The sequence below is a fragment of the Octopus sinensis genome, linkage group LG2 (assembly GCF_006345805.1).
Source record: "Octopus sinensis linkage group LG2, ASM634580v1, whole genome shotgun sequence".
Lineage (NCBI taxonomy): Eukaryota > Metazoa > Mollusca > Cephalopoda > Octopoda > Octopodidae > Octopus > Octopus sinensis.
The window spans coordinates 154,021,029-154,035,343 of NC_042998.1; the positions used below are offsets into that span (position 1 = coordinate 154,021,029).

General features: G+C 36.4%; 1 protein-coding gene across 6 annotated transcripts in view; it reads left to right on the forward strand.

The window, feature by feature from the left end:
- The window catches only part of LOC115232387, a 197,515-nt gene that overhangs the window by 23,994 nt on the left and 159,206 nt on the right, over positions 1-14,315 (forward strand). For all 6 annotated transcript variants that reach the window (XM_036500246.1, XM_029802245.2, XM_036500258.1 and 3 more), the window contains exon 2: positions 1,207-1,315. In XM_036500246.1, the coding sequence (XP_036356139.1) occupies positions 1,207-1,315 (109 nt within the window). The remainder of the gene's footprint in view (positions 1-1,206; positions 1,316-14,315) is intronic.

Here is a 14,315-nt window from a genome sequence, read left to right on the forward strand (position 1 = left end):
TGTGGTTGTTACGGTAGTAGTTGAGACTTAAGTTGCTTACTGATCCCTCAATATGCATGTTCTTTTACAAACCACATTGGGAAATGAAGGACAACACATCAGCAGCAGCAGCAGCATCACCATCATTATTATTGTTATTTCACTTCTCAGAACTCTCGATTTCATTTGCTCTGGCTAATTCTGAGAGAGCAGACAATAATCTGTTGTCAAAAGTTTCACGAGATCTTCTTTCACGATACTTAACATTCAAGTACCAGTCTCAAAATCCTCACAGTCCCTAATAAAGCAGTTTTCTGAGCATATTCTACCCTTATATCAATCCCATTTTCTTCACCAAATTTCTCATTCCTGATTGTTAATGCTCTCAGTGCCCCTACAACTACTAGTTTAACAGTTACTTTCTTCATTGCTACATTGTTGTGACTTGCAATTCTCAGTCTTTACCAATCCTGTATCATCCACTCACACATCCTCGGGTATGGCAATATCTATGACCTTAGTTTCCTTCATCATTTTATCAACTACAACAATGTCTGGTCTTCAAGCATCAATCACTGAATCACACTAGGTTGTAAAATCTCACAAGAACCCATTCATTATTCTTGGTGACACTATGTGGCTTATGCTCATACCATTTCAATGTCTCTTCAAGACCATACATCTCACACAATCTCTAATAAGCATTGTTAGCTATGTTATCATGCCTTCTTTTATATTCCTTTTGAGCCAATTTCCTATGCTCACTCACAATATGTGAGACTTGTTTTTTTTATGCCACTCATCCTACTCTTATCTATTTGGAACTTGGTGTTATTATTATTAGGATAGTAGGTATAAAAATTATACAGTGCTGGAGTAAATAATTTCTTGTATTCAGTTGTATTTTATTTTTTTTTTTACATTCTGAGTTCAACTTGTTGTAGCTGAGTCCATTCTTTTACTCCTCTGGAGTAATCATTTCAAAGTATGACACTCTACTCCATCTTTCTAGTTTTGTACCATTTAAGTAATCCTTTGGCTTTTTAGCTAAGATTAAATATACTAGAGCACTGGAGTGCTGAACTAAATAACTTGTGCACTTATGAAATAAATCATTATTACGGTGCATTAAATCAATTACACTCCTCCTCTAAAAATGTAACCATATGCCAAAGCTAGAAATCATAAGTGATATTACTATATGATATACATACATTTTATTTTCAGGGTTCATCGAGCTGGTGATGAGTCATCTAATTGGACATTTGTTATTAATCATTCTGACAGTACCTGTAAGAAAATAAAATTTTCAGCATCATCCCAATATGAAATGGTGGTAAGTTCTATTTTCATTACATAATAGAAAAGCAGAATGTATTTGTGAGTTATTTTATTTTATTGTAAGTGTTGTGTTGTGTTCTTGCATATAAGGATATAACCATGTTTGTTTACAGATTTTATTGTCTATTTCATGAATGATTGACTTTTTATCCTTTGCATAAAATGCAACATTTTGAAGAAAATTTTTAGTTAATTTAATTAAATGCAGTAATAAACTAATAAACTGACTATTTTATCAGCCCAGGAGGAATGATACTCAACCTCAGCAGAGTTTGGAGCCTGAATCTATAAAACTATAAATGAATATCAAAGCATTTACTTTGGAACAAGACAAAAACATCCCACTTCTTAGGAGTATTTCTGCTTCAACATTTGATAAACTCACAGTGACTAGTTAAGCAGGAATTGATGAGGACCATTATTAATTACAGGTATTGCTAATAATAAAAATTAAACAGCTTCCATTAGCTTTCCCAAAAGAATAGCAATAGATAACAGTAGCATAGAAGAGGAACTAGTTAGTTGCATAGAAGTAGTATCACAAATGATCTACTAGTAGCAAGAATGGCTTATGACCTTTCTTTTGATGCAAAATATGAAGGATGTGTTCTTTGACTTAGGGGACATATGCTAGCAAGAAAGCTGTCCATTGGGCTTGAGTGCTAGAAGCATCATATTGTAAGTAAGTTATATTTCAGTCTTTGATGCAGGCATATACGATCCAGCTCTAAATAGGCACATGAAGTTTTCCAGCAGCAATTTACCATCTTGTTCATTAGAAACAACACTGAATACCATGAACTTCATACCCTACCCTAATATCATACTGTGACTGTTCACTAGGGAGGCGAAGTGCTACAAAAATCCAATTTCAGCAGATAGTGAGCAGGTTCAGGATGTTTCATCACTCTACATATCAGAGAAAGTTTGACTGTGGACACTTCTGTACCTGTAAAGTTACTAACTACTCCCATGTAGCTATGCAATGCCAAAGACTCTTGGAAGTTGTTCATAATCCACAATAAGACTTTACATGTTGCCATAATCCCCAGCATGACTTTGGAAATAATCTTCAATGACTTTGGAAGTTGCTAGTAATCCCTGGTATGACTTCTGGAAATTGCTCATAATTCCCACAATCCAGAAGAGGCTACTCAGACTGCCCTTATCAATGACAAGTGTCATTCTCAGTCTATTGTTTTTCTCATACCCTCCATTAACCCTATATTGGATGTGTGTGTTGCTTCTCCACTGATTTAATTGTCCTACAGGTACTCAGCAGTATTCTAGATGTCAACTGTTTAACTTTGATCTGCAGCTTAGTCAAGGAGATGAGTTGCAGAAAGATATGTCACATGAAAGGCACCCACTCCAGTTTGCTTTCACCTTTGTCATCACCATTGTCATTGAAGTTGTAAAGATATTTCTGCAGTTGTATCAGCCTCTGTATGTGACTGTGCATCATTATGCAGAATGTTGGCAGCAGAGTAATGAGGAGTTATGCTGACAAAAGATAGCAAACAACCTCCTTGAACACAATTTACAAACACAGTGTTTAGTATTGTACAGGGAAGATTTGTAAACAATTGAGTGGGATAACATATAGGGAATATTCCAGGACTTGAGTCTGTGTCTGTATGTAGCTAGGAAAACTGAGAGCCTAGTGGCGCAATCATTTGAACATTACTGTGTGTTTATTATACTGAGCATTTCTTCCTGCACTTTTTGACTGGTTGAGTGCTACTTATAGATTGCACTTTTGGATAAACAATTTTTGGGTACCTTTATAGATAAGCAATTTTGGGGCACCTCTACCAAGAATATACCAATGCCACCCACGGATCTTTACATGAAGCTACTATTATAAAAGACAAATGATTTTATTGCATGAATGAGCTGGAGAGCTCTCTTCTATGGCACCAAATCTAATACCTCTCTCACCCCTCTAAAGAAAAAGACTGCTTTAACCTATAGACTTATAAAAATCCATCTCCTAACCCTCCTTTGGCTAACTTAGAAAAGGATCTACTTAAGTGATAAGAGATATCAAGTTCTCTAATAAAACTAACTTTTTCTACATGTTTTTTCAGTTGAAACTGAGAGTATGTACATCCTCTCAGTTGATACCTATACTTAGCTGAAATGATAAACACACCCTTAGGAATGATTTTAAGCATATTAACAACCACCATTCCAAGCTCATTGTGAACCTTGGATTACTGGATAGAACTGAACCATACACACCTAACCTTCCTCCACTTCACCATAAGCCCAACTTCTCCATCAAACCTTCTATTAGACTAATTTGCCTCACAAAATCAGACTTAGGTTGCATTAGCAAATACATCATCAACTGATGTATACCTTTAGCTGGGAGCAAAGTTAAGCTTCCACTTTGGAATTGTACCAATGACATCATCACTTGGTTCCATTCTCTCTCTCTCTCCGACTCTCTCTCTCTCTCTCTCTCTAATAAGTCTCTCTATATAATCTCTCCTAATGATGATTAAGTCAAACTTACCATTTTGCAATCCTGGCAACATATTCCCCCCTTTCTCTCTCCCTCCCCCTCCTTGTACCTTTCCCCATTCTCAGCATACCTTCCACCTACATTACCCCACCTTTATTCCTTAAATTATTTCCCTGCCTCTTCCTGTCTTTCTTTATAACCAGCTTCCCTCACTAATCAATTTAAGATATCTGCTCCTCTCTGTTCTGGTACCTTTCTCCCTGTCTCACCACTACCTCCACTCCCAGTCTTTTATTTCATTGCTTGTCACTTCTTGTCTTTCTGTATAGCCAGTAATCACCTCTAATTGACTTAAAGTCTGCTTAGTGGACCACCAATAGTGTCTCCTTTCTCAGTGTAGTGAGACACAAAAGAGCCTATTTTGTCATGGTGGCATAGTACCGTTGAGCTATGCCCACTTCAACTAATTAGAGCTGGCTGCAGAAGGATGTCAGTAGCAACTTCAGCCCAGCAGTATTGTGTGCCCTTTTTGAATAGCTTGAGGTGTTGCAGTATTGACAGCCCTAGTGACAACATTGCCTCCTTCGATATGCTACTATTTCAGTATACCGCACACATGCTGCGTAACTCAATTCATGAATATCAGTTTTTACTCTGCTTCATATAACCAACTAAAATATATAAAGTAAGTCAAGTAATTTCTTCCTGTTTTGCTACACCATTTCATGGTTTCACATACACACACACAGAGGAACCAATTTTCATTGCATCTTACCAGTACTTATTACAGTTTGAATAAATTATAAACCAGCCTTCTTGAATTTTCTTTATTTTCACCACTTGCAATGCAGCACATAATTGGAATCATTTATTTTAACATCTAAGTGGACTTTTACATGCCAGCAACAGCTCTACTTACAACATTACCAAATGCATTTCAATTCTTATTTACATCAGTAACTCTCTCAATCTGTTACAACAGTATTGGTCTTACCCCTCTCCTCCTCCCTCTGGCTCATTGCTTCTACCTCTATTCACTTCCTCTATTACTGACTTCCCCCTCCATCTCTCTACCTTGTATTTCTTCTTGTTCTTTCTGTACCTTTCTATTCCCTCTTTATGCTACTTACATCCTCCCTTTCCTTGACTTTTACTCCATTTCTTCCTCATCTCCCCTCAACCTTTAAATCTCTGGCACTATTAAATGAACTGCTTTTGCCAATTCTTTCTCCTAATGAAGGAAGGCAGTCTTATGGCAATATATCTATGTAACTATTTTACTGGTTGCATACCGGTGACTTTTTACGCATTCTATCTGCTAATTATGAACATAATAATTGTTACATAATTCCAAGCTTCCAGAAACAGCTGTCAAATTTTAAAAAAACTATGCATTCTTTCCTTAGTATTCAGTATTTTTTATGTTCTATGTAAACATATTTGTCTATATATATACATATTTATGTTTGTACATATTTGATTATCATGTATATGTATATATGTTTGTATATATCAAACCTAACTATGTTTATCTGCATCACTATCCCCATACCAACTCACCTGGATTTATCTTATAGCCACTCTTTATCCCATGGACCTATTCTGTGATCAAGATTTCAGCATTTAAGTTCAAACCATTTTAGCACCATTGCATGTTTTCTGTACTGAGCATTTCTAGACCTCACCTTTTGACTGTGTAATATATATATATATATAAGTACAAAGTGAGATAGGGGTTATGAGTGTAACCCACTATGGGATATCAGTTATCCCATATACTGCCAGTGAAGTACCCAAAAGGCTAATACATAAATGCTTACAATTGCAATGCAATTAGTTCATTTATTGTATTAGATGGGCGAAGGTAAAATGTTTTACCTCAAAATCATAATACAAATACGAAAATGGAGGAACAGATTCCTTTCAATCATCAACTTACAGATAATACCAATTCATATAATTTATTAACTAATTAAATAGGAACATCCAAATCCAACAGAATAAAATAGAATAAAATAATATACATCAATAAGTAAGATAATACCATAAAAATATTACATATAAAATGGATCTTACAGCTGTTTCAGCCTGTAGATAAAGGTATTTCATTGTGCCTATAATATTCAAATGTATTGAGGTAATATGCAGTTAAAAATGAGTTACTTATATATATATCTCAAGGCCTCATCAGAGATTATATAGTACAATTATGAAAATATAAAATGCAAATATAAATATGAAACAAAATACACATACACAAGAATATATAGATATATATAAGTGTATATACATATATATATACATATATATAAGTATATATATAATAATATACATACACATAAGGTTACAGGTAATCAAATATGTATACATACTGGAGTATACATATATATCCACATCAAAGGGTACATATACAAAGTCCAAAGTTCATTGTATTACATTACCAAAACTATTAATATTATTATTATTAATAATACCAATAATGGAATATGTGCATTCTGCTATTCACAATACATAGTAGATGGAAAATACCACATAAAATATAGCATAATATAATACAGTGTAACACAATATAATATAATATAATATATTGTATATTACATATATAATATAGTATAACATAATATATAGACAGATGCCTATGGGAGATACCAGCACAATTAATTCAACAAATAATGCAATATAATATATAATATATAAACAAGGATTAGAATCGAAGGGCCTTAGAATCAACCTAGCCAAAACCAAAATCCTAATAAGTAGAAAGGTAGACCAATCACAAATGACTTCAGGTAGATGGCCCTGCTCGATCTGTAAAAAAGGTGTAGGTAGAAACTCTATAAGGTGCACCAAGCGTAAGCTATGGACACATAAGAGGTGCAGCAATGTCAAAGGAAGGCTAACTAGGAAAGTAGTTTTTGTCTGTGGCAGATGCTCAGGAGCAATAAACACTGGAAATGTGCAGAGACCAACTTCTACCACGTTCCAGGGAGACAAACTAGAAGTAGTTGATAGCTTCCGCTACCTAGGTGACCAAGTCAGTAGCGGGGGTGGGTGTGCTGAAAGTGTAACTGCTAGAGTAAGAATAGCCTGGGCAAAGTTTAGAGAGCTCTTACCCCTGCTGGTGACAAAAGGCCTCTCGCTCAGAGTAAAAGGCAGACTGTATGATGCATGTGTACGTACAGCCATGCTACATGGTAGTGAAACATGGGCTGTGACTGCTGAGGATATGCGTAAGCTCACAAGAAATGAAGCCAGTATGCTTCGATGGATGTGTAATGTCAGTGTTCATAATCGACAGAGTGTAAGTACCTTGAAAGAAAAGTTGGACCTAAGAAGCATCAGTTGTGGTGTGCAAGAGAGACGTTTGCGCTGGTATGGTCATGTGACGAGAATGGCTGAAGGTAGTTGTGTGCAAAAGTGCCACACCCTAGCAGTTGAGGGAACCTGTGGAAGAGGTAGACCCAGGATAAACCTGGAACAAGGTGGTGAAGCATGACCTTCGAACTTTAGGTCTCACCAAGGAAATGACTAGAGACCGAGACCTATGGAAGTATGCTGTGCGTGAGAAGACCCGGCAAGACTAGTGGGACCATAACCCGTGGCCTCTACCTGGTATGTAGCCAGTCAACTTATACATACCTTTCCTTCTTGGGACACAAAACTCCACTCGTGAAGACCCGTTGAGGCAAGTGAAAATCAAATCAAACCAAATCAAATCAGATATCAGAAAGCAGAACCAAAATCGAAGTCGATCAACATCAATGGAAATTGCGGCTGTGATACCAGTGCCGGTGACAAGTAAGTGAACCATCCAATCATGGCTGTTGCCAGCGCCGCCCCGACTGGCCTCCGTGCTGGTGACACATAAAAAGCACCATCCGTTCGTGGCCGTTGCCAGCATCGCCTGGCCCCGTGCCGGTGGCACATAAAAAGCACCATCCATTCATGGCCGTTGCCAGTCTCGCCTGGCCCTCATGCTGGTGGCACGTAAAAAGCACCATCCGTTCGTGGCCGTTGTCAGCGCCGCCCCGACTGGCCTCCGTGCCGGTGGCACGTAAAAGCACCATCCGCTCGTGTCCGTTGCCAGCTTCGCCTGGCCCCCGTGCCGGTGGCACGTAAAAGCACCATCCATTCATGGCCGTTTGCCAGCTCCGTCTGGCACCTGCGTGGGTGGCCGTAAAAAGCACCCACTACACTCGCGGAGTGGTTGGCGTTAGGAAGGGCATCCAGCTGTAGAAACACTGCCAGATCAGACTGGACCTGATGCAGCCTTCTGGCTTCACAGACCCCAGTTGAACCGTCCAACCCATGCTAGCATGGAAAACGGATGCTAAATGATGATGAATGTCATTATATTCATATAACATACAGTGAAAATCGAAACTTTAGTCTAAATCTGCATACATATATATACACACAGGTAATAATAATGTTCGTCCTTCGGTTTCGAAGATGACCACTGACATCATCTGGTGGAACTGCCGCCATGAGACCGGAGGTGGCTGGTGAGGCCAATCCGGGCAAGGAAGCCACTCCCACAGGTGGGGCAGAAGTGGGTAGGGGCCGTGCTACTGGTGCAGGCGGCTCTGGCTTTCCGCATCTGGCGTTTCTGCTCTGCTGACCGAATCCGTCCCTCCTCGGCTGTCCCTGCTCCTGTGGTGATTGCGCTGCGCCAGGATGAGCGGTCGGCAGCAAGTGTCTCCCAGGTCTCTGTGCCGATGGAGAAGTCTTTGAGAGATACCTTGAGACTGTCTTTGAAGCGCTTCTTCTGCCCTCCGACTTTGCGTTTGCCCTGGCTGAGTTCACCGTAGAAGAGCTGTTTTGGGATGCGAGTGTCAGACATGCGGGAGACGTGGCCCGCCCATCTCAGCTGGGCCTTGCACATGATTGTGATGGTGCTAGGGAGATCTGCCTGCTTCAGAACTTCCGTGTCTGGGACTTTGTCCTGCCAGCGGATGTGAAAGAGGTTCCGAAGACACCTGAGGTGGAAGTGGTTTATCTGGCGCTCATGCCTTCGGTAAGCAGTCCACGTCTCGCAGCCATATAATTGGGTGGTAAGCACGACTGCCCGGTAGACTTTCAGCTTGGTGTTGAGGCTGATTCCTCTCCGCTCCCAGACTTTCTTTCGCAGTCTCCCAAACGCGCTGCTAGCCTTGGAGATTCTGTTGATAGTTTCAGCATCTATGTTGGCATTGCAGGAGAGAGTGCTGCCCAGGTAGGTGAAGTTTTCCACCGCTCGTAGGATCCATCCGTTCACCTTTATCTGAGGCTCATGGTATTGTTTGCCGGGGGCTGGCTGAAACATCACTTCGGTTTTCTTGGCACTGATGGTGAGACCGAAGTTGTCACAGGCTGATGAGAACCTGTCCATCTCGAGCTGCATCTCCTGCTCATCGATTGCATTAAGGGCGCAGTCGACTGTCTCCCTCACCTTTGTGACAGCCTGCAATCTTCTGGAGTTGAAAAGTTTCCCATCTGTCCTGTACTTGATGTTGATACCGGACTTGCAGTCCCTAAAGGCGTCGGACAGCATTGCCGAGAACATGATGCTGAACAGTGTTGGGGCCAGGACACAGCCCTGCCTGACTCCGTTGGTCACCTGGAAGGCTTCAGATGAGTTGCCGTCTTCAAGGACTCTGGCTGTCATTCCGTCATGGAACTGGCGGACAATTGCAATAAATTTGCTGGGGCAACCAAATTTTCCCATGACCTTCCATAGTCCCTCCCGACTGACTGTATCGAAAGCCTTGGTGAGGTCAACAAAGGTCATGCAGAGGTCAGTCCTGACACTGGTGTTAAAATCCCCAAGGAGGATGAGCTTCCCAGGCTGGGCTGACGTGATGTTACACAGGTAACAAATACATGTATATGCATTTACATACATGCGCAAAAACATCCACTAATGCATATGCATATATACAGAGATTTTTATCCTTTTACATCATACAAAGCTGATGGGGTAGGGAGAGTAAAATTTATAATACTTAACTATTTGACAGCCATAATCCCAATGATAATTTGAAATATATAGGTACATTTTAGAGAGTTTTTCAAAGAATCAGAATAATTTCAGTAAGGATGGAGAATATAGAAATAATTTCATATTTATATAATTTTCTATACTAATTTAATAATATATATTTATAGTTAATTAGTAAATAGTAATTTATTGGTATTAATGAGTTAAATTAAAAGAATATATTAAATATTTTCTATATGCTAATAACCTTAGAATATATCTCTTGTATTATAAAATAGATAGTGAAATATTTCAGTATGGTTCTGTATAGGTTGAGTGTGAACTCAATAGAAGTGTATTATCAATAAAATGATATAGTGGGTAAATAAGTAAGATAAAATGGTGTAAAATTAAAGTAAAGGAATTTAAATGAGTATATTGAAAAATAAATATAAATTATTGTAGAATATTATAGATAAGGGGTAGAATAGATTTATGTTCTAAAAACTTATAGAATATACCTAGCTTATTTATATTGATAGGTGAGGTAAGCTGTTATGAGAAAATCTCTTATAATTTTATAATTTCTAGATTAAAATTAATATTTACTTATCATGGGAATTGTCATAAATGGCTAGTGTTTAATATTGAGTAAAGAAATGATCAAGCTATTATATTATTAAGACATATAAAATTTTGGGTTCTATTATAGATTTAAGAAAAAGTTATTATTATTTCTTATATGATAATTTATATTTATTAATTGTTACTTATAAAATGTTATCTTCTTTATTTATAATTTATTTATAAAGCTTTCTAATACATACAAAGATCATGAGGGTGGGGTTGTTTTAGAGAAATAGAAACCAAATAACCTAGATATTATTATCTATTCCTTTATCAGGTTTTGAATATTAATTAAGGGGATTTAGAAGAACTTTTTATGAGAATATCCCTAGTAAATAAGGTATTAATTGGTACACATATCAAAATCTTTAAAGTATAATGTTAGGGAAGCAACCAAGATGTAAGTTTCTAAAATTAGAAACATTTAAATTTAGTATTAAGAGTGAAGTGTAGTTTAATGGGGTATAATAATTTAGGCTAGTTAGAGGTAATATTTATAATATTAAAAAAAGAATTAGGTGGAGTAGAATTCCTGCAGAAATAGATGTGGAAATTACCAATTCTTTAAAACTTATTGTGGACTAGGTATACAACTTAATAATTTCATTAGCTACTCTTTTACTCTTTACTCTTTTACTTGTTTCAGTCATTTGACTGTGGCCATGCTGGAGCACCGCCTTTAATCGAGCAACTCGACCCCGGGACTTATTCTCTTGTAAGCTCAGTACTTATTCTATCGGTCTCTTTTGCCGAACCACTAAGTAACAGGGATATAAACACACCAGCATCGGTTGTCAAGCAATGTTAGGGGGACAAACACGGACACACAAACACACACACGCATATATATATATATATACATACATACAACAGTCTTCTTTCAGTTTCCGTCTACCAAATCCACTCACAAGGCTTTGGTCGGCCCGAGGCTATAGTAGAAGACACTTGCCCAAGGTGCCACACAGTGGGACTGAACCCGGAACCATGTGGCTGGTAAACAAGCTACTTACCACACAGCCACTCCTGTGCCTATAGATATATAAAATTTATGTAATAATTATAGAAATTTAAAAAAATTTTATTCAACTGTATTCAATTTGTTTATATTACTAAATTTCTTAATAACTATTGTTGATTAAATAAAAAATAGTAGGGTGTATTATTTCCTTAGTGGATTTTTAAAAACATTAAGATCTAAAATTTTGGAATAACAAAAATGCTATTTTAAAAAATATTTAAAGGTACTGGTAGTACAATGTATGCATGATACTCCTAGTTCAAAACAGTTATTTAATAAGTTTACATTATACCTATGTTTCAAAATTTCATATATCTCCATAGAGCAAAGTTCACATCCATCCCTACTATTTTTATAAGGCTGTGCCTTTCTTACTATGTCCCATTTAAGGCTAAATCTAATATTTCCTTTTAGCTCCAAATTTTATTAGATAGTGTTGTGCAACCTGCCTTATGTTTAAGTCTAAAAGTTGAATTATGATTGTTTATACGTTTCTTCAGGTCTATCGTACAACCAAAATAAATAAAGCTATTATTTGAAGTTATTACTGTACATTTATATACTACATTTTGGACCAGACACTGACTAGATACTGGACAGTGGGATCTGGTTCTACAATTACAACTGGGGGCGATGATTCTTGATATTAGTATTATTTGGGAACAATTTGTTTTTATTGTTATTATTAAAACCATTATTAACATTAATAGTATTCTCCTTATCTATAATTATATTATTAGGTAAGTTATGGTTTTGGCTATTTGTTTCTAATGTTTCCTCCATTCTCATTATTAATGTTATCATTGATATTATTGATATTATTATTATTATTGTTTATATTAATATTAATATTATTATTACCATTATTATTATTATTATTATTATTATTATTATTATTATTATTATTATTATTTCCAACATTTCTGGCTAGTTTAATATTTTTTCTATTTAATTTAGCTATCATGGTACTTATATTTGGAAGAGTAGAGTATGATATTCTAACTGTTTTACAAGAAAATATTTCATTATATTTATGGGAAGCAGGGAAGTTTGTTTCTAATATGGACATAAATTTGCCATACATGTTCGTAGATATTGCTTAGTTGAAAGGTATATTCAGCCATACAATATTTTTACTTTTGAATTTCTTATCTAAGTAAGGGTAGAATAGATTGGCTTTATCTATATTCGTTATAGTTTTGTTATTATTTTCAGTCTTGTATATATATTTATTGGGTTTTTTATCAGTAGGAGTGATTTTTATATTTTCATTTATATTTATTTTATTTAACTCAAGTTTTTTATACTTATTTGTGTCTTGTCTGCCATTCCTATTATTTATATCAGGTTTATATGATAGGTTAGCTGTTTCTCTATCCATAAAAGATAGATTCTTGTTTTCCATTAGACTTGATAAACTAGTCTATAAATTTAAATCCCCTTCCCCCAGTAGTGAATTTAAATAACAAAGTAAAATCAATAATAAGCAGTGTCTTCCTGTGAAAAAATATCAGTTTGGTTAATGGAATAACTATAAAAATGAATCTTTTGAATTTAACTAAATTCTATATTTTTATGCAGCTGAAGATTGCTCTACATTTTAAAACTGATGTAATACTTGCATTGTTCAATTAAATGGAGTCGCATGAAACGATTGTACTGCATTACCTCTGGATATCCTTGTTGCTTATTTTGATTACATATATATATGAGTATAGAAGGATAAATTATCCAAGCACATATTGTAATAGCTCTTAGGTGTATTCCAGGTTTTGGCGAACCACATCAAGTAGTAATGAACATCAATGATTGCTTAGTATGAGCAATCATGCTGTAATTCTTCTGATGGGTAACTCCAAGTTTGCTTCACTGGATTATGAATACTGTCAGAACTGTCAATTTCAAACAATTACAAAAAATATGGAGACTTCAAATTTTTCTTTTATTTTAACAGTTAGTTATACAGCACAATTATTTTTTTAAAATGATTGACACATGTTTCTGCTGCACAAAGTATGTTCATTTGCATAATTTTCTGTGCATCTTCATAGAGGGTTTTTCTACAAGCATGGTTTGAAGTGAACAAAGTTAATTTATTTATTCTATCAATATAATTAAGTTCAATATTAATTGTATTCAATCTTCTTTAAACAAAGACAAAACCTATTAGAACACTCAAATATACTTTGATCTAATTTAATATTTATAAAATTCCCAATTTCATCCTGAAATTGGTGTTAACTTTTTGAGATCAGCTTAGAAATAAACTTTATAGCCATATCAGATTTCAACATATCCCCCATAATTTCTCTTTGTATTTAAACAGGGTAGAATAAGGAGACAGACAGACAGAGAGACATTCTCTGTTTGGCCGAACTCATCCTCTCTCTTAACTGCTTCTTGTTCACTGAAGATTTTTACCATCTATCCCACAGCTTTAGCTATCAACCTATCTACCTCTCCCTCCCTCCCTCTCTACCTCCTATTTACTCTCATACACACTTCCAGTACTCTCCTTCCACTGCTAACCCACTTTCATTATCTGATTTCCCCTTTCAACCCATATCATCTAACACTAACTACTGCTACCTTGACTACCAACTTAACCACCACACACTGTCCACATCCCTCTATCTTCTCTCATACATTTCTGTACACCTTAGTAATTCCCCCTTAACCACACTAGAAGCATCTATTAATTAGACCCTTTCCCTCTCTAATAATTGCTCTCACCTTTCTCAGTCTCAATTTCCCATGGTTCTTTAGCCATTCCCTAAATTTTGACATCTATTCACAAACCCAACAACTGACCACCTTTCAATTACCATCCATCCCATTTCTCCCACTCACCTCCCAACTCTCTACTTGTACTGTTACCACTCTCAGTAGCCTCATTCTTAACCCCTCCTCCATCTTCTTGA